This window comes from Rousettus aegyptiacus, unplaced genomic scaffold, assembly GCF_014176215.1.
Source record: "Rousettus aegyptiacus isolate mRouAeg1 unplaced genomic scaffold, mRouAeg1.p scaffold_m13_p_18, whole genome shotgun sequence".
Lineage (NCBI taxonomy): Eukaryota > Metazoa > Chordata > Mammalia > Chiroptera > Pteropodidae > Rousettus > Rousettus aegyptiacus.
Window position 1 is genome coordinate 886945 of NW_023416293.1, and position 23302 is coordinate 910246.

A 23302-nucleotide genomic window follows, 5' to 3' on the forward strand; every position below is an offset into this window, starting at 1 on the left:
TTTATATTTCTAACACAGTTTAGTAAAGCACCTGCATATAAGAGGTGATTAATAAATGTTTGGGGAAGAATTAACTCTAAAGGAGAAAAAAGCAGCAATAGCAAAGAAATACATGTAGATAAATAATACACATTCAGGACAGTGACAGGATTTAAGCAAAAAAAGATGAGGTCACACTGTTTAGGACCTTGACTGCCAAGATGTGGGTTTGAGATTTATTCAGATAAGGAGTGTCAAAAGGTTTTGGGTTAAAAAAGTAGTATAATTTTAAAAAGACAACTCTTGCAGTAAGTGGAGAATCATTCAACAAGCTCTGTGACGGCAGTCGGTCAACAATGCACACAGTGCAACGAAAACATCGCTGAGTGCGCTGAGTGTCTACTTAGCGCAACTGCAGTGAGAGCTGCAGACGCGATGGGAGGGAGTGGTACCCACCTGCCAGCGCATCACTATCTGGTTAGAAAGACGAGATGTGTAAACAGGTCTACTACGGATACGGATACGGTAGCTGGTCAATGGAGAGCACATTTAAATAAGCGATGAGTATGTTGTTAACATCAGAAGGGACGCAAGAGCTGAATAAGAGCTTCTAAGGGACCTCAACTAGAGTGGCAGTAACTGGCATTTCGAGACAGTCAGTGTTCCAGAGGGAACCAGCTTGTGTCCTTTGTGGTTTCCCCGTGGACAGCTGAGTGGATGCTGCAGCCAGTGGTGTAGAAGAAAAGAATGCAGATGGGGACATTTAAATAAGCACTTGATACCACAGCTGTGAAATTATGGGTCCCAAGGGCGAAGAGGTAGATACAGGAGGCATTTATATGTTTCTATAAAGGATATCGTTAAAACCAAGGGAGTGCGAGATAGCCCAGGAATCAGTAAAAACTGAAAATGGAATTAAGCTCAGAAACTTATGGTATCACTATACATGAGGACAGAAAAAAGCAGAACAGGACGCTGTGATGGAGTTCCAAGAGAAGTACAGAAGGAAAGAAGAATATATCTGGAGAATGAAGAAATAAGGAGGTAATGAATACCAGGCCCAGGAATTGGGTCATTAGCTGCCTTTCGGGGAAGAGATGTCATGCTTTGCTGAGCTCAGAAGGGAATGTAAAGACAGACACGGAACGCGACTCCTTCAGGAAAAAAATGAACAAGATGAGCGAAGACAATGCCAAAAGGGAAGACCGCCGCTGTCACGTTACGCCCGCTTTCGGGACACTCGTGCCGGAGACACAGAGATGCTGTAGAGCCACGATGCGCACGGAAGGGGCCACAAACTGAAAGGAAGATCAGTGAATTCAGGCGGCCAGAAATGGGTCGTTTTACAAGAATTGAATATATGATCAAGTTGATGATGATAATACCCAACAAAGTATACGAGAAAAAATAAATAATACAGGCTGCCACGATAACTGCTCAACTTTGGAGAAATTCAATTTGCACCTTACGTCATAACAAAATAAATATCAGATGTGATTAATAGTTAAATATAAAATAAGACACCAATAAAAAAAAAAACAGGAAGTACGAATCAATAGTTACCTGATCTCAGGGTGAAGAAGGGTTTTCCAAATAGAAAGAAATGGAACAATTCATAAAAGGAAAAACTGATAGAATTAACTATATGGAATAGGAAAAATAAAAATAAATTTGAATATAAAGAATATGACAAAGTCCATATGCTTAATATATAAAGAAACCATAAAAAATAAAAAGACTAAAACACAAAGAGAGGAAAGGATACAATTAAGAGAAATATAAATTATTACAGTATATAAAAACATGCCACCTTAAAATAATGCAGTAAAGATAAAAACATATATGAGACAATAACACATCAAGAAACAGCACTGGCAGTGAAAGTGTAGTGGGTAACAATCCTGACACCCTGCTGTGTAGAGCAGAAACTCTTTGCAGGACAATAGGCAAGAGAAATGAGAAAATTTTTAAAGTACAGGAGTCTTCTAGAAATTTCTTTTTAAAAAAGGAAATGTAGAAGTCTACACAAGGATATTCTCTGCAGCAATATATACAAAGACAAAAAAATGTAGAAACAGCCTTCCAAAAAGGTTGAAAAATAAAATTACACTTTCATCTAACATGATAATAAAATAAATTTCGGATATAATTGTTAGGCAAATATAAAACAAAGTGAATTAAAAAGTAGAAAATAAGAATAAAAAGTTCACGGGACTAGACGTACCCTCTTGCTCTAAGCAACTGGACAAAAATACGTAGAGCAAAAAATGAAAACTGGGGAAAATTAAAAATAGAACTCTTTAGATATCGAACAACAGGCAGTACAGAACTGTGATTCCTATGAAAACAGAAACCAGTGAGGTAGAGCCCTGAAAATCACTCGCCTTCTGACTGGGGCGCTTTCTGGCACATTATGCAGGAAAGGAAATCCCCACCATGACTCAGAGGTCTCACTACTGGAGGGAGAACACCAGATGTGGAGGACGGTGAGGCGGATGCATTTGCAAGACGGGACGCCAGGAGGGCAGACGCGATGCGGAACGTGCACAGCTGGGTCTGCTGCCGAATACTAAGTACGCGCACGTAAGGGTGCGTGCCAACGCTGTGGCAACGAGTGACGCGCACGTAAGGGTGCGTGCCAACGCTTGCGGCAACGAGCGGAGAAGGAACGGGGCTCTGTGCGCCCAGGGGTTCCCGGGGCTCTGACAGACCGGAGACACAGTCAATTTCCAAGCGGCGGGAAGAGCGTCATTATTGAAAACCCAGGCATTCAGTAGACATTTTAAAAACAGAGTGAAAGCTAAGATTGACACAACTGAAGAAATAGACAACAGTGGATGCGAATACATAAAAAAGCCAACAAGAATGTAAAAATCAACCATATTTGCAAATAATTGCCTCCCAGAACAAGGTGCAAAAATCTTTAGTGGAAGATAACAAAATCCAAGCACTCATGTAAAATTCAAATTACCTAGACATGAAAAATGCAGGAAAATATGACTCATAACCAAGACAAAAATCAGTCATTAAACACAGACCTTAAAAGTAACACATGATGAAATTAATAGACAATGACTTTAAAACAGTACATGAACATAAAAGATAAATGGAAATAGAAATAAATAAGGCTTCTAAAGATAAATTATATACTATCTGAAATAACAAATTAACTAGATGGGATTAATAGATTAGACACTATGAGAGAAAAGGCCAAAGAACATGAAATCACAGCAAAAGAAACTACCTAAATTGCAAAAGGAAAAAAAGAGCTTCAGTGACAAATGTGTAATGGCAGACCCTAAAAGGGGTGGGGAGACATTTGCAAAATAATGCCTGAAATTTTCTAAACTTGAATGAAGTAGGCTCAGCGAGCCCCAAGAAGATAAAAATTGAGAGACGTGCATGAACATAACAAGTCAAAAGCACGTTTGAACTGCTGAAAACCAGTCATAAAGAGGTCTTTTCAATAGAGGGATAAAAACCATTACGTACGAACGAACAAAAAGGAAAACACTCCCAGGTTTCTCCTCAGAGGCTACAGAGGCAACAGGGCAACAGACCAACATGTGCAGACTGCCAAAGGAAACACAAACGGGCGCCTAAAATTCCGTACCATGACAATATTCATAAAACATAAAGGCACAAGATTTCTGCTTTGACCGTGGTTAAAGGATACCAGATTAACCCTCCCTTTTCCAAATACTAGGAAACCATATAAATTAAACAAGGATTTTCTTACATTTAACATCAGGCTGCCGAGTACAGCAACCCCAGAGAAAAGGAAACAAAGTGAAAATTATGCTTGTCACAGCGGCCACGTGGAGGCTGATGTAACTGGGGAGGGAAAAGCCAAGAGCACCCAGCAAGAAGCTCAGGGGTGGGGGACCCCGAGGGGCTACATGTCCCCGGCAGAGGACCCTCATGAGGAGAGGCGCGGAATCTGTGATGAGTCTCAGGGATCAGCACAGGCAAGTGAGGAAAAGCCTGCGGCCAGGGGCCAAGCCATCGGAAAAGGTTGGAAAACGACCACAGGCTCACACGGAGCCCAAACTACTTGTTCTCCTCACCAGGGAGAACGAAAGACTTCCTAAGAGTTGGGGCCTGGAGGCTGTCACACTGCAGCGCAGCAGTGCCAGCATCAGAGCAGAGGCTACACACACACACACACACACACACGCACGCGTGCGACACAACAGTGTCACGGTCATTCAACGGGCAAAGAACCGCCTTTGCAACAAAAGATGCTGGATGACCGGGCGTCCCCATGGGGGGAAAAGAACCTGGATCCTTGGCTCACAAAAAACATAAAATGAACATAAATCGCAGACCTAAAAGTAGTAGATACAACTATAAAAAGTTTCGGGAGAAAATATTCGTGACCTGGGTATACAAAGATTTCTCAGATAGTATATAAAAAATAAAAACCAGAAAAGACGAAAATTGATAAATTGTACTTCAAAATTAAAAACTTCTGCTTCTCAAAAAATATAACCGAAACAATGAAAGGGGCAGTCCGGGAGGCACTACTGGTAACACACGTATTTGGCAAACTACTCATAACCAGACGACAGGAAGAACACGTAATTCAATAATAAGAAGGTAAACAACCCAATTAATAGACAAAAATCTCTGCAGAGACATGTCACAAAAAATGTATGTGAATACCAGTATATATACGAAAAGATATTTAATATCATCAGTCATCAGAGAAATGCAACTTAAAATCATAATAATGTACTCCTATATGCTCACCAGAATGACTAAATTTTAAAAGGCTGACCACGCCAAGTGTGGTGAAGATGGGGAACAACCAGGATTTTCTAACAGTGACACTGGAAAGGTAAAGTGACACAACTACTTTGGAAAACGGTTTCTGAATGTCCTAAAATGTCCGCAGGTGCGTACTGTAAACCCAGCGCTCACACTCCTCAGTGTTTACGCACGAGAAAACCAGGACTCAAGCGTGCACATCGGCCTTTTTCACACTCGGCAACAACTGGAAACGATCTGAACGAATGTTACAGACGGACCGGTGCACAAAGGGTTAGTCGCACGACTCGGGTCATGGCCCAAGGATGAAAGAACAAACTACTGAGGAATCCAACGACGTGCTTCATTTCCAAAACATTAGGCTGAGGAAAGACGCAGACACAAGAGAAGACACGCCATCTGACTCCATTCCTAATTAATTTTAGAAATCGTAACGCGAATCTGCGGCGTTGGGAGGCAGATCACTGCCTGGGGCCACTGCGGACGCAGAGGCGGCGCGGGGACAGGCGGGGACACGGAAACGTGGAGCCCACGTCGTTCCTGTGAGGGGGCTGCGCGCGCCCACGTTTGTCAAGTCACGTACGTAGGCAGCACACTTAAAGGGAGTCCGCACTGTTGTACGTAGACTATAATTTAGTTTGTTAAGTAATGGGAACAATCTAAATGTTCAAAAATTTGGTAAGAATTTAATAAATTATCGCATATCTACATAATCAATAGGCAACTAGTATATTTTTCACACTATTAAATAAAATGGAAAATGTATATACAGTATAAAAAATGAAATATACTAATGTATTAGTAATTATTGCTGATGGTGAGATTTAGAGTGGTTTTATCTTGTTTTATACCTTAAAAATTATTTGTGATTATTTAGTATGTTTCTCAGAACATTATCCTCTCTTAAAGGCAGAGAGCACCTGCCTCGTTCATGTCATATGTTAAATACTAAGTACAAAGCAGTGACTACCCCATTGTAAGGAGTCGGTAAATATTTTTTCAATTGATCTGAAATAACTTTTTGATTTTCTTGACAATGACTATATACTGTTGTTACTTTTATAATAAAAAAAATTATACAAAGGTTTATAATACATATACTGTAGATCCTTGTATTGATTTAGGCTTATGATATATTTAATACTCTAATTTTTTTTTCTTGGCAGAGGCACAGGGAAAAGACTATAAAAGCGTTCTCTACAGCCCTGCAACCTCAGCATCAAGTCTAACATGTGGCACACATTATGGGCTTAACAAATACGTACCTGAAGAATAAAGTTAAATTCAAAATTACTTTCCAAAGAATTATTTATAGGGAAAATAAGCCTTCAGGTTTTTAGGGAAAGTATTTTTATTAGAAACTTAAAAAAATCATATATAATACCTGAATAACCTTATTTTTATTTAAAAAAATGTTATTTGGTGCTCAAGCAAGGAGCATATTTTTAGAAATTTAACTTCCTTTAGGCAAAGACTACATGATTTTTTTTGTGTTGTGCTAAGCCATGCTATAAAAATACGGTAATGTAAAAAGATTATTTTAACCTACTAAATATACAAGTCTGTATTTCATCACAAACCCAGAATGCTGATTTCAACAATAAGTTGTATATTTTGAAAAATAGTTATATTCTTAATACAACAAACTTCCTCCAAAATAAAGATCTGGACTTAAAAGATGCCGTGAGAATTTCTGCTGCAATCTTAAACTCAATTATATCTTTTTTTCTTGCAAATACTAACTATACAGTTTTTAGTTATTCCTTTGTAACAGTAAAAGATTGGTTAACTAGAAAATAACAAAATATGCTCAATACAGCTCTTGTTAATTTAAGCGATTATATTCATTATCATAATATTAATTGAAACTAAAACCCAAGGATCCTAAAAAAACAACTAATTAATTAAGCAATAAGATGGCAGTCTGCGCAGTCATGCTGGTTAACCCTCCCCTTGGGTTTAGAGAGAGACTCAAGGCGAACTGGCTGCCTCCAGGTCCCCTGCAGGGAAACTCATCAACGGCGCTGTCTCAGTCGGCTCTGGCTGCTGTAACAAATACCACAGACTGAGTTGCTTGCAAACAACTGTTTCTCACAGTCCTGAAGGCTGGGAAGCCCAAGATCAACGAACTGGCAGACCGGGTGTCTGCTGGGTTCACAGCGGCTGTCCTTTTGCTGGGTCCTCACGTGGCAAGAGGGGAGAACAAACTGCCTTGAGGTCTCCTGTCTAAAGGCGCTCGTCTCATCACGGGACCCCACCCTCGTGACCCAGTCACCTCCCAAGGCTCCATCTCCAAGCAGCATCACATTGGGGATTAGGTTTCAATATATGAGTTTGGGGGAGACACAAATATTCAGTCCATAGCAAATGCTATACTACACAACTGAATCAGCATTGGTTACGGTATAAAATGAAAGTTTAAATGCTTAATTTTATAACTGGAGCAGAGGTATTCTTACATTTAGCAGGTAATTCATACCCATATCTTCCAGATAATGTCTGTCTATTCTTTTCATGAGCTGAGCTCATAATCTGCATGTGTTTCACACAGAAAAATTAATGTAAAGTAAATTTACATTTAATATTTGAAATAGGTTTCTTCCAGAAAGGACAATGATATAGACATGAGATATAAATACAAAAGGTCCACATTTTAATAACATAGCTCATTACAAAATTTCTTAAAATGCAAATCGAACACTGAGGATGGTACTGGACGGCGGAGCCCTGCGACAGCTGTTCGGTGGCGACTGTGTCAGATATAAATTATCCGCTACATACCTCAAGCCCTAGTCCTCGACTTCCTGCCCTCCTGGCTCTGTTCCTCAAGTCCGAAAATGTAAAAACAGTTCTGGATCACCAACTAGCCCCTGATATCTGAAAAACCAGTTGTAAGGTGGCAATTTTTAAAGAAGGAATGCAAGAGAAAAGCTAAGGAAAGTTTCTGGGATTGAAAATCATCTAATGAAAATATTTAATAATACGGTAAGTATAAAAAATAGTTTTTTTTTAAAAAAATTTTAACTTCCAGTCTACTCCAATAATTTCTATTTAAGTATTTTATTAAAAATATATTAAGATTAAAAAAGAAATTGCTCAGTTCTACCTCATTAAATATTAATAGATTCTTCATTTTAAGAAAAAGTACTTTTAAAAGGTGATAAGTTATCAAAGTAATTATTTTTAAATATTTTAATCTATTAGTATATATGTGAAATATCTGGGTTATTTATGAATTATATTTAATGTCAATACAACAAATAATATTATCATTTTGTGCTTTAAAGGCATTACATCTAATACAATCATAAAAGCCACATAATGCTATCTCTATATTACAGATGATGAACTATTATAAATACAAGTTATTGTTACTATTTCTATTAAGACAGGCATGCTTTGTGAGAACTGCTACTTAGCTGGCACTGTGCTAAGTGACTTACATGCACTGTTATCATTTAATCCTCAAAAACAACCTTATAAAATAGGTACGATTATTATCTCCATCATACAGATGAGAAAACTGAGGCTCAGAGATGTTATGAAACTTGCCTAGCATCACATGGCTATTATGTGGTAGAGCAAAGATTCAAACTTACGTCACCTGTCTCTAAAGCATATTATCTATCTACTATACTAAGTAGGTTTCTATTAATTTGAAATAACAAATTATATAAAATGCACAAATTATTCCATTAAGAAATCTCATTTATAAGTCTTCTTTATAATTGCATAATATAATCTAAGTTGCATCATATAAGAGAAAGCACTTTATATGAGTACAGCTGCCTTCTCCGGGTCTAGAAGTGGATAGGAATTCAACAAATCTTTGTTAATACTACCATTATAAAAACAAAAGAAAGCAGCAGAACTAATGCAATTGTAAATATAAAATGGAAAACAGAAAAAATAGTCAATACAAAAGAAAGATTTTTTTCAAAAAGGAACAAAGAACAGATGGGGAAAATAAAATAAATAGTAATATTTAACCCAAACCACATGTACGATCACATTAAATACTCCAAATTTAAAAGGCAGAAATTATCAGATTGGATTTAAAAAGATGTATGAACTAACTGTAGGCTGCCTATAAGAAAATAAAAGGAAAAGTAGGTAAATCCACACTTGTGGCTTAAGATTTCAACAGTACTCTCGATATTTTATTTTTTAAAAAGTAGACATAAAATTAGTAAGAGTACAGAACACCTGAACAACACTATATTAATCAAAAAACTTGACCAACGTAGCCGATATTTATAGAATACTCCACCCAGCTCATTCAGAATGCACAGCTCATGCACCGGATAGAACATATTCTGGGCTGAAAACCATGTCTCGGTAAATTTAAAAGGATATAAACTACAGACAGTCTATTCTCTGAACACAGGTAAATTAAACTATAAATTTAAAAAAGGATATATGGAGACCCTCAAGTATTGGTACCCAATTATGCTATCTGTGTCTTCTGATACCGTTCTCTTGAAATGCTCACTCTGAATAATCCAACTTCTGTGTAAGAAGTTTGACTACCCCGACATGTCCATGCCATGCCAGAACCACATGGAGAGGAATCACAGAAACACACACATGCCTGCTGAGTTCTTACAGTTGCAGTCGCCTCATCTGAGATTCCAGACATGAAAGGCGGCATCTCAGACGGTGAAGCCAGCCATGTCTTTGCATTAGTACTTCAGATGCACTGATGCCCTGGTTTAATGGTTTATTTTAGGAAACTAGCCTTGTAGTATTATAAAAGTATACCCAATCCCAAACTTATGTTGCCTTAAACTTTGTGTGTTAATGTGAATATTATAATGCATCCTCCTTGACTCTAGAATTTTTGAAAAAGCTTTGGTTGAAGGCAACAGAATTCTGATAAACCTTATGTAGTGTAATAACTAAAACTGTTAGCAAAGACATTACCTTGTTAGACTCTTGACAATTAAGATATTTATATATCTATAGATTTGGGAAATTTTTAAAAATCATCACTATGAATATGAAATGATACTTTTAATTTAAAAATCACCCAAATCACACCTTCATAAATTAGTAAGTAGAACTAGACTGCTGACTGCCGGCACTTCTGCCTTATGTAAATTTAAAATGAGATGATTCTGGTTCACTGAAGACAAAATGCCAGCCAAATAATGAGAATCTGAAATAAGTATGAGAGGATCTCAAGACTGGCATGAAACTGAAAGTCATATGCAAAAAATAAAATGAATTTTTATCAAAGAAATTAATATAGAGCATACCAAGAGCTAAATATGCTCAAGAATAGTAAATAACCGAAAGTGTCAGGCTCATTTGTACCCACATAAAGAATATAGAGGAATGTGAAGAATTATCAGATGAAGGACATTTCTATGTAATGATTTTCTTTTATCCCTTAATGACTCTCTTAACTTCCAGGAGATTTCAGCTTTCAAAGAGAGTTACAAAGGTCCGATGTGTAGGCCTACAAGAAATAGAGCTGAGTAAGATTTTGGGGAACGCTCCAAAGTGGAGACGTCCTGAACCAAACTAAACAACACCACCTTAGTGAGCTTTCAGTTTAAATCCACCCCCCCCCCCAATATTTTTCTGTCCCTCACGTGAATTTGGTAATATAAACTACAAAAAGAGAGCGGCTCGGCTGCATAAGCAGCAGTGTGACCGGTCACATCATCAGAGCACTTTTATAATTAGTTTTACGAATGCTGATTTACTGTCCAGCTAAGTTTGCACTGAACTCACCTTCATAACCTTGTTCCACTGAGCTCCATACCTTGTGCATTCTCTACTACAGCCGTGTGCATACTTTGTATCAACCCAGGAAAAAGGAAGAATCCATGGTATTCGGCTTAGGAACGAGTAGATGGCAAATCCAATGAGGATTTTTCAGTTGTTATTTTGCACTCTGTTATACTTAACACACTCTACTTAACTTCTAAGGCTTCTCTTATTTGCCTCCTTCTACCCAGGAGCCTCCTTATGACTCTTGTGACCGCCGAGTGAGATGCTGGCATCTCCAGGAGCAATTCTTGGCCACTGATGTCCCAACTCCACCTACTTTTTTTACTCTGGACATGTCTTCATTCCTTGGTTTCGGCACTGTTCTAAATCTCCTGTCTCTCGGATATCCCCACTAAGCACCTCCAATCCAGGTGATCACCCCAGAACTCATTCTTCTTCCCACATTTCCTGTCTTTCTGAATTTCCCATGGAGCAAACAGGAAACTGTATGATGTTTCTTTCTCTCTCCATTTAGTCATTAAATTCTGGAAATTCTAATATCTAATCATTAGATTTTGATTTCCTGTCACTGACAATTTCTCAATGAATGACCTTATCATTTTTATAACTCGACTACTGAAAACTCACTAACTACAGCAGCCTCCTAAGCAGTTGCCCTGCTTCCAATTTCGTCTTCTCCAATCCAAGCTTCACACTGCTATGAAGTATTCTTTCTAAAACACATTCTTACAGAAATCCTTCCATATGATGCTCCGCTGCCTTCAGGATAAAATCTAAGTCACCTGGCAGAGAAGACCTGTCCGCACATGATCCTGCCCACCGGTGCAGACTTCTGGCTCTGCACCTGGGCCTGGGAGGGGGTGGGGGGCAGACCTCGCACGCTCCCGCGCATCCCACACATTCTGCTCCCTCTGGGCAGGAGCACCCTCCTTCTCGTCCTTACTGATCTAACTCCCAGTTACACTTAGGTCTTCGCTTAGCAACCACCTTAAGAAATGTTTCTTCGCTAGCGTTCTCCCCCTTCCTCTTCTCTCTTCCTTATGGACTGACTGATTCAAGCGCTCGTTCTCTGTACCACACAGCAATCAGTGTCCTCATAGTAACAATGAAACTATAAAGTATACGCATCTCTTTTCTATCCCCTCAACTAGCCACTCGTCTTCTAAAGGAAAGCACATTTTCCCTATTTTTGAATCCTTTGAGGTCCAGCCCATAGTAATTGTTCAGTAAATATTTAATAGGTAAATGAACTATAACGGACTAGGTTCAAACACATAAATTATCAAGCACAATCGAAATCACTCTTGAAAATTCCCTCGGAAACTGCTACACTGGAGAACAACACAGTCTCAGTATAGCTAAGCCCAGCACAGTTTTTCCTCCAGCATTGAAATAATGTAGTTTCCTCAGATGAACACCTGTTACTTAATGACAATGTATTATAAAAACTACATATCTTTAAGCCTCCAAGTTTATATCCATGAAACTCAAAGCCTGGCAATCAGGAACTGACATGGAGTAAAAGAATAGCAAATTTATATCTGTTATCTTGAGGTCACTCTTTCAATACAGCTCACGAAGAAGAATGGCAGAATCACCATATTTCATCTCTCTACACATCTCCATCCATCTATCCATCCATCCATCCATCCATCCATCCATCCATCCATCCATCCAATCTATCGCGGAGCCTGTTTCTTTGAATTCATAAAAGTTAAAAGCAATTATGATGTGACTCCACATACTGATAGGTCGATAAGCAGCCACTGTTCATTTGTTATGAGTATTTAATTCACAATTCACTTCCATCGAGATAATTTAGTGCTTGAAACAATAGTGGCAAACACAGTGATAACGACAAGCATGGCCACAGGCACTCTAAACTCCTGTGTAGTCTAACAGGCTGAAAAAAGTCCAGATATTCATAACATGGGAAGAAAGTATAAGAACAGGAATGTCTCAACTGTTGTATTTATATTTTAAGATAAACATTCCAGAACACAAGTTAAAAGGATGCTATAGCTAATTAAAAGTCAACAGACAATAAGCAGGAGTTGAATAAAACTTGGGCTAGTTATAATTACTTCAATGGGCCCACTAAAGAAACCCGCCTCAGGGCACACTGGGATATAAAGAGATCTGAGGACCTGTAGCTGGTGAGGACTATCAATCTACCAGAGCTTTTCTACAGGGCAGGATTCTCCTGCTCCAGCCTTTTCGATTAGCATGCAGATAGTCCCCATTGGGTAAAACTCATGGAACATCTCTAAGTGTTGCTCTGAATTGTATGAGTTCATAGTTTCCTTTACGTCTCTGTCTCGATCTTATTTCAAAAACATAAGTGCTACATTTAGTATTTTTTCTACAGCAATTGAGTTTTCTGCATTTCCAGGAAGTATCCCTGGGCAGAATAAATGACATGATAAACTAAATGACATGATAAAACTAAACCAAAATTAAATAAATCACCATAAGGTTATGCTGAACAGAGGTTTCTTTCCCGGAAATGATAAATTTAAGAATTCAAATAATCCCATTAAGTTCTAAGAACTAAATAACTATTTGTATTTATAAAGTACATTTTAAATTTAAAAGAACATTTGATAATCTAAAGTAATAAAAAATTGGGAGATTACATATAAAAATGTTCATTTTTAGTAAAATTGTATAAATGTAAATTATTAAAATTTCATATGGCAGTACTTTAAAATTATATATCACATGTAAGATCAGTTCATTTGCTTCAATATATTAAGTAATTTACTCTTTATCTATAACACATTCCCACAGCAGAAATACTGAAAAAAAGAGAAGAAAGGCCAAAGAAGAGAAATAATGTAGGAGTTACATGCTAAAGGAAACCATCTGGCTAGTCTTAAAATCTGCTTTTGTGTGTAAATTTTTTTCAACAATCATCAATTAATTAATCCCTGAAGCATTCTAGGTTTAGAATAAAAGTACAGGTATCAGCTAACTAGCGCCTGCTAGGAAGCTTCTAGAAAGTTTCCCTTCATCCTACCACACAAAATTCTTCTTTCTCTCCCGAGAAGGCCCATGGCCTTTCATCTGTACTTCCGATGATGAATGACCATTATCATTTTACACTTAGTGCAAACTTTATACCTATCTCCCCTAATAAATAATAACCCAGGTTTGTAGAGCCCACAATACCTACCAAAGTGTCTGACACAAAGACTCAATAAATACATATTATACATATACACTCAAAGGTACTCACTTCCCCCGAAATAATCAACTTTTTTAAAAAAATAAATTATGTAGTACATTACTTTCAATTTTTCTTCCTACTTATATTAGCTTCTTTTATCCCTGTTCCCTGAGGGAATTTGTTCATTCATTCACTTATTTATTCAAATCATTCGTTCAAATCATCCAATAAACATCTGTCAAGTTTCCACCATGTGCCAGGTACTGTGTAAGGTGCCAGGGTTGTATTAGTGAACGAGCCACTTGGGAATTCAGAGTCTAGTGGGAAAAACAGACAACTAAATAGGTCATTATAAAATAATATGGTAATTATTATAATAGATATAAATACATAATACTGTATAAGAGTATTCCTCCAATTTAAGAGTGTTTCTCCAAGTTTTTATCTGAAGTTTGTCATTTTCCCTGTATTATTCTCTCCCCTGGTCATCTACCCATCCATCCATCGATCTCTACCCCCAGCCATCCATCCCTCCATCCCTCCATTCATTCAGCAAGCCATCCGATCATCCATCCAACCATCTGCCTGCCTGCCTATCTTCCTTCCTTGAATTTCTTATATCAATAATAGACACACACACACACACACACACACACACACTATGTAGTACAAAATATAAAAGCTGCACAACTATATATAAGTGAAAAATAAATCTCCCTCTACCTCATCCTCAGCCACTCAGTTCATCTTCCCAAAGGTAAGTACTAATGCCCAGTGTGTGACTGCAGAGATGTTCAATGCATATACGGACAGACAGATGGTCTTATTTTAATACAATAGTAGCATGCTTTATACTCTGTCCGCACATCGTTTTTTTCACTTCATAACATATCTTAGAAATTGTTCTCTATCAGGCCATATTGGGCTGCCTTCTTCTTTTTGGTAGATACTTCTCTCTTTCTACCCACGTCCAGTTAATCAGTTGTTAAGTCATACCAATCCTATGAAGTTCTACAACACCCAGGTTTTTTGTGTTTTCTCAGGGAACACCTGACTGTAAGGGCCCAGCGCTGAATGCCTGAGCTATTCCTGGCTTACCACTCCGGTCCTTGCCCTGGGTTCATCCATCAGTGATTCTGCTCACATCATCCTCTCTGCCTGAAATATCTTCTCAAATCAGCTCCCCTGTTGAGATTCCACTTAAAGCCCACGCTAAATGCTACGCACAAAGCATTTTCTTTTATAAATGTATTAGTACTTAGGTCTTTCACTAAATGCTCTAATTTACGGAACACTTTTAAGATAAATCATAAACTTCACAGAAAGGATGAAGTCTTAATTCATTTTGATAAACTCGCACAGCTGAGGCACTCAAAATGTGCTTACCAAATGAATAAATGAATTTTTGTGATGAACTAATTCCTACAAGTCAGATTATTCTATCGGAGAAAATATTCTATAGAGAATATTTATTTTTGAAAATAGGACTTTTAAAGTCTGTGAGATATAAGCCCCTATTTAATAAACTTATTTCAGAAAGCCCACAATGTAAAATATTTCAAGTTAACTATTCCAGTAAATTTTGATTATACTGATTTTTTATCAAAATAAGGAGAAGAAAGGATAAGGAATAAAGAAATAGGAGAAATGTACTACTAAAATTATGGAGTTTCTCTTCAAAACTACAAGATCCCTTAAAATCTCTTAAATATAGTCAAGGTTAGGATACTATATGGAAGAAGAGAAAACTCAGCCTATCAACTATTGTTCAACTGAGTTTAAAATGAGCAAAATAATTTTTGACAAGTTTCACAAAAACCTGAGGAAGAACTTTGTAAAGCATCATAAATCCTATATGTCTGATATTCGAAATTAAATAACATGATTTCACAATTTTACTTTTGGTAAAATTTTTTACAGGTGAAAAATACAGAAAAAAAGAATATAATTATACTTTCTAATATATAAAAGTAGTTATTAAAAAATAAACGATCATTGTATTTCATTTGGAATTATTCAGCTCTCATCGACTAAATATTAGATCTATACAAATCTCTATCAAGAAGCAGAAAACTGTGATATTACAACTTATAAATAATTTTTTAAAACTAATGACAATACTACCATGCAAATGCAAGTGCTGGATTCACTCCGTGACTCACCTCTCCCCCATTAACATATTCCATCACAAAACACAAACGGTCTTTTGTCTGGAAGGAATATTTCAAGGACTTGAAATGAAAAAGAAAAAATGTGGTATTATAATCCTACATTCTTATAATGGCACCAAATAGAACACTTAGAAACAGTAAGCGTGATTGATTAAATGAACTGTTGTTTTTCCTTAAGAGTCTATTTATTCTCTAAGAGTGCTTAAGTAAGAGTTTATGGGGAACATTAAACAAATTACATTTAAATCAGCAATTGATATTGTGAGGGGAAAATTAAAATTTTAAGTGATAATAAATTTAGTAATTGTGATGAGCACTTCTCAATCTATTGTGTCATCGATTTCACACTCTATTAGTCCTCAAAGTTCTTATCCACATGGCCTTAAAGTGAGGCCTACAAATGACTCCAGTAGAAGTCTTAGGAATATAATTAGAGTAGTTATATTCGGTGATATAGCATAGTTACAACATAACTTTTTGCATGTTGGGTGTATAACATGATCCAATCCAACAGTTGGTTCATGTAATTTTATAGGTTATAAAATTATCAGAACTTTAGAGCTATCTTAATACATTGGACAAAAACATACAACAAGGTAACAACGTAAGTCTAGGCATCTAAGGTACCTCTGAAAATTCCTACTTACAGTAATCCTAAATCTTTAAAAGCATCCCCTCTTGAAAGTCTAGCTGCTATTATTTACCTTAATATACTTCACTGGAACCAGAAATATACAGAAACTTTATAAATTATGAGTCAATTAAAAGTAATCTAGGAATAGGACTAAAAACATCAGTTTGTTTCACAACTAAGTTTATACTTTGTCTAGTGAAGAAAACATATCATGACTTATACTATCTTTATTCAATATTCCTGTATTTCTTAAAGTACTCTATAACTAAAAGAAGTCTCAATTTCTATAAAATATATTCAGTAAGAATTTCTGCCTTTCATATTTGAAGACAATGCTGCCTAATCACTTATACATTTATTAGAAACCAATAAACAAAAGAGACATAAAATCTTTATTTTTACTACTGATCTTTTCAGTAGAACCTTTTTTAAGTCCATCATTTTCTTAGTAGTCTCCTTAAAATGCCATAGGTGATTTATTTGCTCTATGGATTTTTTTTTTTGTTTAAGGCAGTGAAGTTTCAAAAAAGTAACAGGTACATAATGAGAGGGATTACAAATGCATGCATATGGTAAACGTAATCCATGCATTCTGATACTTTCGAGGAAATCTGAAACACAGTCTTTCCACACAGAAAAGAGCATACCTGAGTAACTGTTATTTAAAATGTTATTTTTCGTAGCTTAGTTTCTGTAATAAAACTCCCTTAAATTGACATTGTCATAACGTCTATCCTCCAGTCACTTACTGTTAAAAAGGGATGTCTAGTGTTCTTTAATACTCTGCTTTCGGTTAGAGTGTGCGCCACTTCATCCTACAAGAGAAAAAGGCAAACCTTTAATATATGTTCTAAGCACTAATGATACAAAAATTTCATATTTCTTTAAGACCGGAAGAGGTAAAACCTCAAGACAGAAAAAGATTTTAAAACACAGTGAAATGCTCCCTTTATTAATAAACTTCTCCTGCACCCCCCCCCCAAAAAAGAGATCAATTTAATGACTTAAATCAGGTAGCTGTAAGGTAAAACTCATACAAACTCAGTCATATTTAATCAATGTATATCAACAACAATAAAAAAAAATCACCAAAAAATTATCTGAGACATAGAATTTAAAGAGGAAGTCTCCTTGAAGGGAATATCTTATCAGCTAGTACTTAGGCATGGAGTTGTTAATATTTGCAATACATTTTATTCAAGGGTATATTAAAAATATATATTTCAGTCAAGATTACAGAATTTGTTAAGTTTCCTACTTAAGAGAAAAAGCAGCTATGGAAAATGGGAACAGAGAATACATATATAAGATATAATTCCAAACTATATTTTTTAGAAATAGGAACAGAGTATAAAAATTCTGTCTTTTTGCTCATGGCTTTTTAAAATACTTCTTTTAGGAAAACAGTCATAAGGTATGTAGGTAACAATTTTAATATCTAGGTGTATTTCAAACCAAAACTACACTAAGAGTGTATTACTCCAATTTTGAACACAAATCTCATCTCGACCTCAAAAGTGGACTAGGATTTTCATTAACGTGGAGAAATGGAAGATGTGTCATATTTCAAAAATAACACTATCTTGAAAAAGAAAAGAAGATAATTGCCGAAACACAGCGTCTCTGGTCTCTGCTTCTGGCAAAATCCTAAACGAAGCCCTTGCTGGGTCAATTTCTTAACACTGTCAGCAACTAAATTATAAATAAATAAGATGTGGAGAGCAAAGTATTAGGACACTGTATAGTATTTATTATCGTTACAAAAGCTGACCTTAGTTAGCCCTAAAATATAAATAAGAAGTAGGTTGACCAAAGATGATAAGATCCAAAAACCATTTCAAGAGGGTGAGGCCAATTATGTCTGAACAGAAAGCAAAGTGTAATTAATGACACAGTATTTAAAACCAATGAAACAAAGCACGAGTATGAAACCACTCCAGTCTTACCCTCATACACTGCTGGTGGGACTACAAACTGGTACAGTGACTATGGAAAACAGATGGAGGGGCCTCAAAAAGTTAAAAATGGATCCATCTTTTGACCCAGCAATTGCACTTCTGGGTATTTATCGAAAGAAAACCAAAACAATAATTTGTAAAGATCTATGCACTCCTATGTTCATATTCAACTTACAAAAGCCAAGATATGGAAGTAACCTAAATGCCCATCGACAGACGATTGAATAAAGAAGTTATGGTTCATATATACAATGGAATATTACTCAGCCATTAAAAAAATGAAATCCTACCATTCACAACATGGATGGACCTAGAGGTCATCATGCTGAGTGAAATAAGTCAGATAAAGATAAATATGATTCCACTTACATGCGGAGTTCTAAGGAACAAAAAGAACTAATCAAAAACAGACACAAATATAGAGGACAATCCGGTGACAGCCAGAGGGGAGGGGGTGGGGGGTTGTAAAAAAGGGTGAAGGGTTAAAGAAGTACAAGTAGTTGTACTTGTGGCAGCTGGCAGATGGTCACAGGGATGGGGAGCACGCCACAGAGCATGCGGTCGGCATTAATGTGATGGCCAGGTGGAGAGCCAGAGGAGAGAAAGAGAAATCGGGGGGATCATTTCATATAAACATAATAAATATGTAAATGTATAACCAATGTACTATATATCTGAAACTAAAAATAAAATAAAATTTAAAATGTAAAAAAAAACACAGTGTTCATCCAGAAGTAAATTATAATTAAAATATTTGTGCTAGGAAAAAAAAAGAACCAGGATTAGTGATCAAACGAGCCCTTGTCATAACATACTCTATTACATTAATTAGAATAATAGCAAATATTTTAATATAAGTAATAAGAAGCAGAAATGACACCATAACTTACTGATTTTTATTCCCAGGTTGTGTAGTGTAATGATTAGCATGCAGTAGACACTTAATAAATGTTGAACTAAACTGTTTATCATAGAAATGAATTCTAAGATATATCGGGTGCTCAACTTCATTTATTCATTCATTCCTTCAACAAATATGCAACAAGAGATTCTGGGTACTGTTCCATACACTGGAGAGAGGGTACTGACCCAGAGAGATGAGTCTCTGGCCCAGGAAACTCTAATTACAGTCAGTCACATGGTGACCAGTGTCAATGGGAAAAAAAAGAAAAAAAGCAAAGGTGATATTGCAGTTTATAAACAGGTAGTGAATATGAAATAGATGAAGATTATGCAAGTAACTATTTTGTGATATATAGAACCAAATTCATTCATTAAAAAAAAAATCCTTGATGTACATTACTAAATGCTAAGAACAATGCAGGTATAAGTTGGTTTTTAAAAAAAGCATTGATCCCTTCACTCATGGAGTTCACAGGCTGGTGGAGAAGACAAACAGGTAAGTAACCAATTTTGTACATAATCACTAATTCTGATACGCGGTATTAAGAAAAAATGAGGGGTAATGAAGGGAAACCAGTGCCATCGGCAGAGGACAAGAGGGTTACTGGGACGGTGTGGGAAGAGAGGGACGGGGCGGGGTGACACCTGGGACTTCTGTTTAAGAGTTTACTGAGGCTCCTCTGAGAAGAAAGCAGAAATGGGAGGGATCGACGAGAAGAACACTACGGTCTTAACGTTAAATCGATATTAACATTAAAGTTAATAACAATGTAAAAGTTACGTGACTCCAACACGAGGGTGAAGCAAAAGAAATATTGCTTCATAGAGACTTAGAAAGATTCACAGAAGAGATGACCCTTACAAGTTAAGTCTTAGGATGTGAAGTGATTTGAAGACGTCAACTAGGAAAAGCCTAAAGAAAGGTAAGTATGAAACTCATTTAGAAACAGAAAAGATACTCTCGTGCTTCAGAAAATATTTCCATGGGATATTTCATTCTATTTTGTTAAAATGAGTCATCACATATAATAGTTATTTTTCTAAATCACGTAGTAAATTTCTTGAGCAATTCATTTTTTCTAAATTCTATAATCTGCCTCACCACATTAAAAAAGTCAAGAAAAAAAATGTATGTAGACAAAAGCTAAAACAATATTTCTTTGTTGTAAGAATGCAACCGGAATCCATGTACATACTTTAATATATTCAAATGTATTTTCTACCATATTTTACATCTGATTAGAATTTCCTTTGATGCAAATTTAATGGCACTGTATTTCACATACTAATTAGTTTCTCTATAAGGATAAGGTATGCACGAGCTAAAAGGTAAACACAGATGCCAGTAATTTTTAATTACAGTTAAAAGCAACATGTCAGAACAAAAAGTTAAAAATAGCAGTGATAAAACAGTGGCTAAAACGATGTGATTTTTTAAAAGAATCCATTAATCGATCATGATTATAAATCAAGAGTGCTAAAAATGCTTGGGTATAAAATAAGAATATTGGTGGTTTCACGAAAAAGTTCACAAACACATTTTCATATGCAGTCACGTGCTGCCTAACGCTGGGTCCACAGTCTGAGAACCGCCTCCGTGGGCAGTTTCGTCGCCTGGCGTCGCCGAGCGGCCGCAGAGCCACCTCCGCAGAGCGAGAAGGTGCCGCCGACCACACGTGGGCCCGGGTGGCCTCGCCCGCTGCTCCCAGGCCACCAACCTGGGCGCAGGGCACTGTACTGAATGGTGCAGGACACCGCGATGCAACGCTAAGTCTGTGTGGATCTAAACACAGAAACTGCACAAATACTGTGTAAAAGACAAGACCTGTACACGGTGCGGGGCGCCTGTCGCGAGCGGGGCCCGTGGGCCCGGAAGCTGCCCCGCGCGGGCCACCGCGGGCCGAGCGGGCATGAAGGCCGGAGGCGCCCGCGCAGCTGGACGCTGGACCAGCACGACGCGCGGCTACACTACATTTGTTTAAAAAACAAATTTTACTTCATAAAATTTTTCTTTTTTTTAATTTTGACACTTGTTAAAACACAACTTAAAACACCACATTATAGGGCTCTACAAAATTTTCTTTCTTTATATCTTTATAAGCTTTTCTTTAAAGTTTTAAAATTTTTCTTCACTTTTTACACCTTCTGTTAAAACCTAAGACACACCACCACCGGCCTTGGCCTGCACAGGCTCAGGGTCAGGAACGGCACTGTCTTCCGCCTCCACACCCTCCCTGTCCCACCCCAAGGTCCTCACGGGTAATGCCATGCACAGAGCTGTCACCTCCCATGACAACAATGCCCTCTTCTGGAGCACCTCCTGAACGACCTGCCTGAGGCGCTTCTCCAGGAGGGGTCGGTCACAATTTTCAGAAACATCTCCATGGTGGCTGCTTCCTTTCTTTCTTTACTTCATCACAGATCGACTCAGAAGCAGATAATGCACCATGAAGAGGCCTCTCTGCTGATGAAAACCTTTCGGTGTTGGGTCCATCGAGCTTTGAGAGGAGCTTGTGCAGGTCTGCAGAAGCTCCTGCCAAATCCTTACTGGGAATTCTATTGTGGGTTCTTCTCTTTCTCTTCCTGCAGCTGCCCTTCCTCTTGCCTCTTCTTCAGAGATGCATTCCTGGGCCAGTTCCCACAGCTCCTCATCAGGCAGCTCCTGAGGACCCACCTCTCGGTCCTCAATGTCATCCCCACCCACACCCAGGGCAAAGCTGTGTGTCATCTCGACCGCAGCCTTGGTGATTTTTGCACGCCCCTCACCCTTGGCCAATCACCTGAAGTCACGGATGAAATTCTTTGCACATCCTCTGCCAGGTACATTCATACACTCCTTGGTAACATCGCCCCAAGCCCAAGTGAGGTTCTTCATAGAGTCACAGATGTTGCGATCCTTCCAGAATTGCTCAGTGTCTTCTCAGTGTCCTCCTCAGCTGCGGCACCAGCCAGGGCGAAGGTCCGCTTCAGGCAGTAGGTCACCAAAGCTGCTAAAGACCCTGATCCACCAGTTGGATCCAAGAGGTGGTGTTCGGAGGGAGAAACCCCACTCCGCTACTGGGAGGAGGAGCAGCAATAAAGGTGGATGGCCAGGAGCATCAGCAGCAATAAGCAAGTTCTTGGGAGTCACCTTACTCTCCGACAGCACTTCTGGCGTAACACTGCAGAAGGGCATCTCAGAACAGGAGCTGGGGCACCATGACCTTTACTATCCCTGTAGTACACCGGCAGTGTCCTTACTGATACGCTTAAAGGCCCTGGCGCACTCACTGTGCCAGATCACAAAGGGTTTCAACTTGGAGCCCGCAACACGGCCCCAAGATTGTTATCCCGTCCTTTAAAAAGCCTTGAAACCCGGCACTGACTTGGCCTCCTTATGGACAAAGTGCTTTCAGGCATCCCGTTCCAGGACAGGGAGGCTTCAGCCATGCTGACTATTTGCTCTGGCAGGTGATTTTCCTGCAAACCAGCTTATGTAGAGTTTCCCACAATTCTTCAGCCGCCTTCGCCTGAGTGTGCACAGACTCACCACTCACTTCACAGAGTGGGATGAGTAACGATCCTTGACTCACTCTCACCACCCAGCGCTTGCAGCAAATGCGATGTCACCGGCAGGACCGGCCTTTTCTTTCCACGTCACAGATAAACGTTTTGCTTTGGCCGTGACTGTCACGGCGCTCTGTGGGACACGCTTCTGTGTGGTTTTCAGTCCAGGTCCTCACGAGTGTCTCACTGTGACACAGGCCCTCCTCAGACATTTGCCTCTCTCGCTGCTTCAGTGGAGCAGGTCCTGTGACAGCTGCCACCACGTTCTCGTGCTTCAGGATCGCAGCTGTGGCGAACGGGGCGTGCCCGACTGGCCGGCAACACCCATCGCTGACCTTCCACCTTCACGATCCTTAAGCACTTTTTCTCATTTCCAGGTCCGTCACTCGCTGTGGCCTCTCACTGGCCACATTAGGAGTGCATTGTGTACACT

At 38.2% G+C, this 23302-nt stretch overlaps 1 protein-coding gene across 3 annotated transcripts in view; it reads right to left on the reverse strand.

The window, feature by feature from the left end:
* The window catches only part of AKT3 (AKT serine/threonine kinase 3), a 257309-nt gene that overhangs the window by 46587 nt on the left and 187420 nt on the right, over positions 1-23302 (reverse strand). For all 3 annotated transcript variants that reach the window (XM_016151251.2, XM_036235351.1, XM_016151250.2), the window contains 2 exons: positions 17212-17277; positions 15820-15888 (listed from right to left, as the gene is read on the reverse strand). In XM_016151251.2, the coding sequence (XP_016006737.1) occupies positions 15820-15888; positions 17212-17277 (135 nt within the window). The remainder of the gene's footprint in view (positions 1-15819; positions 15889-17211; positions 17278-23302) is intronic.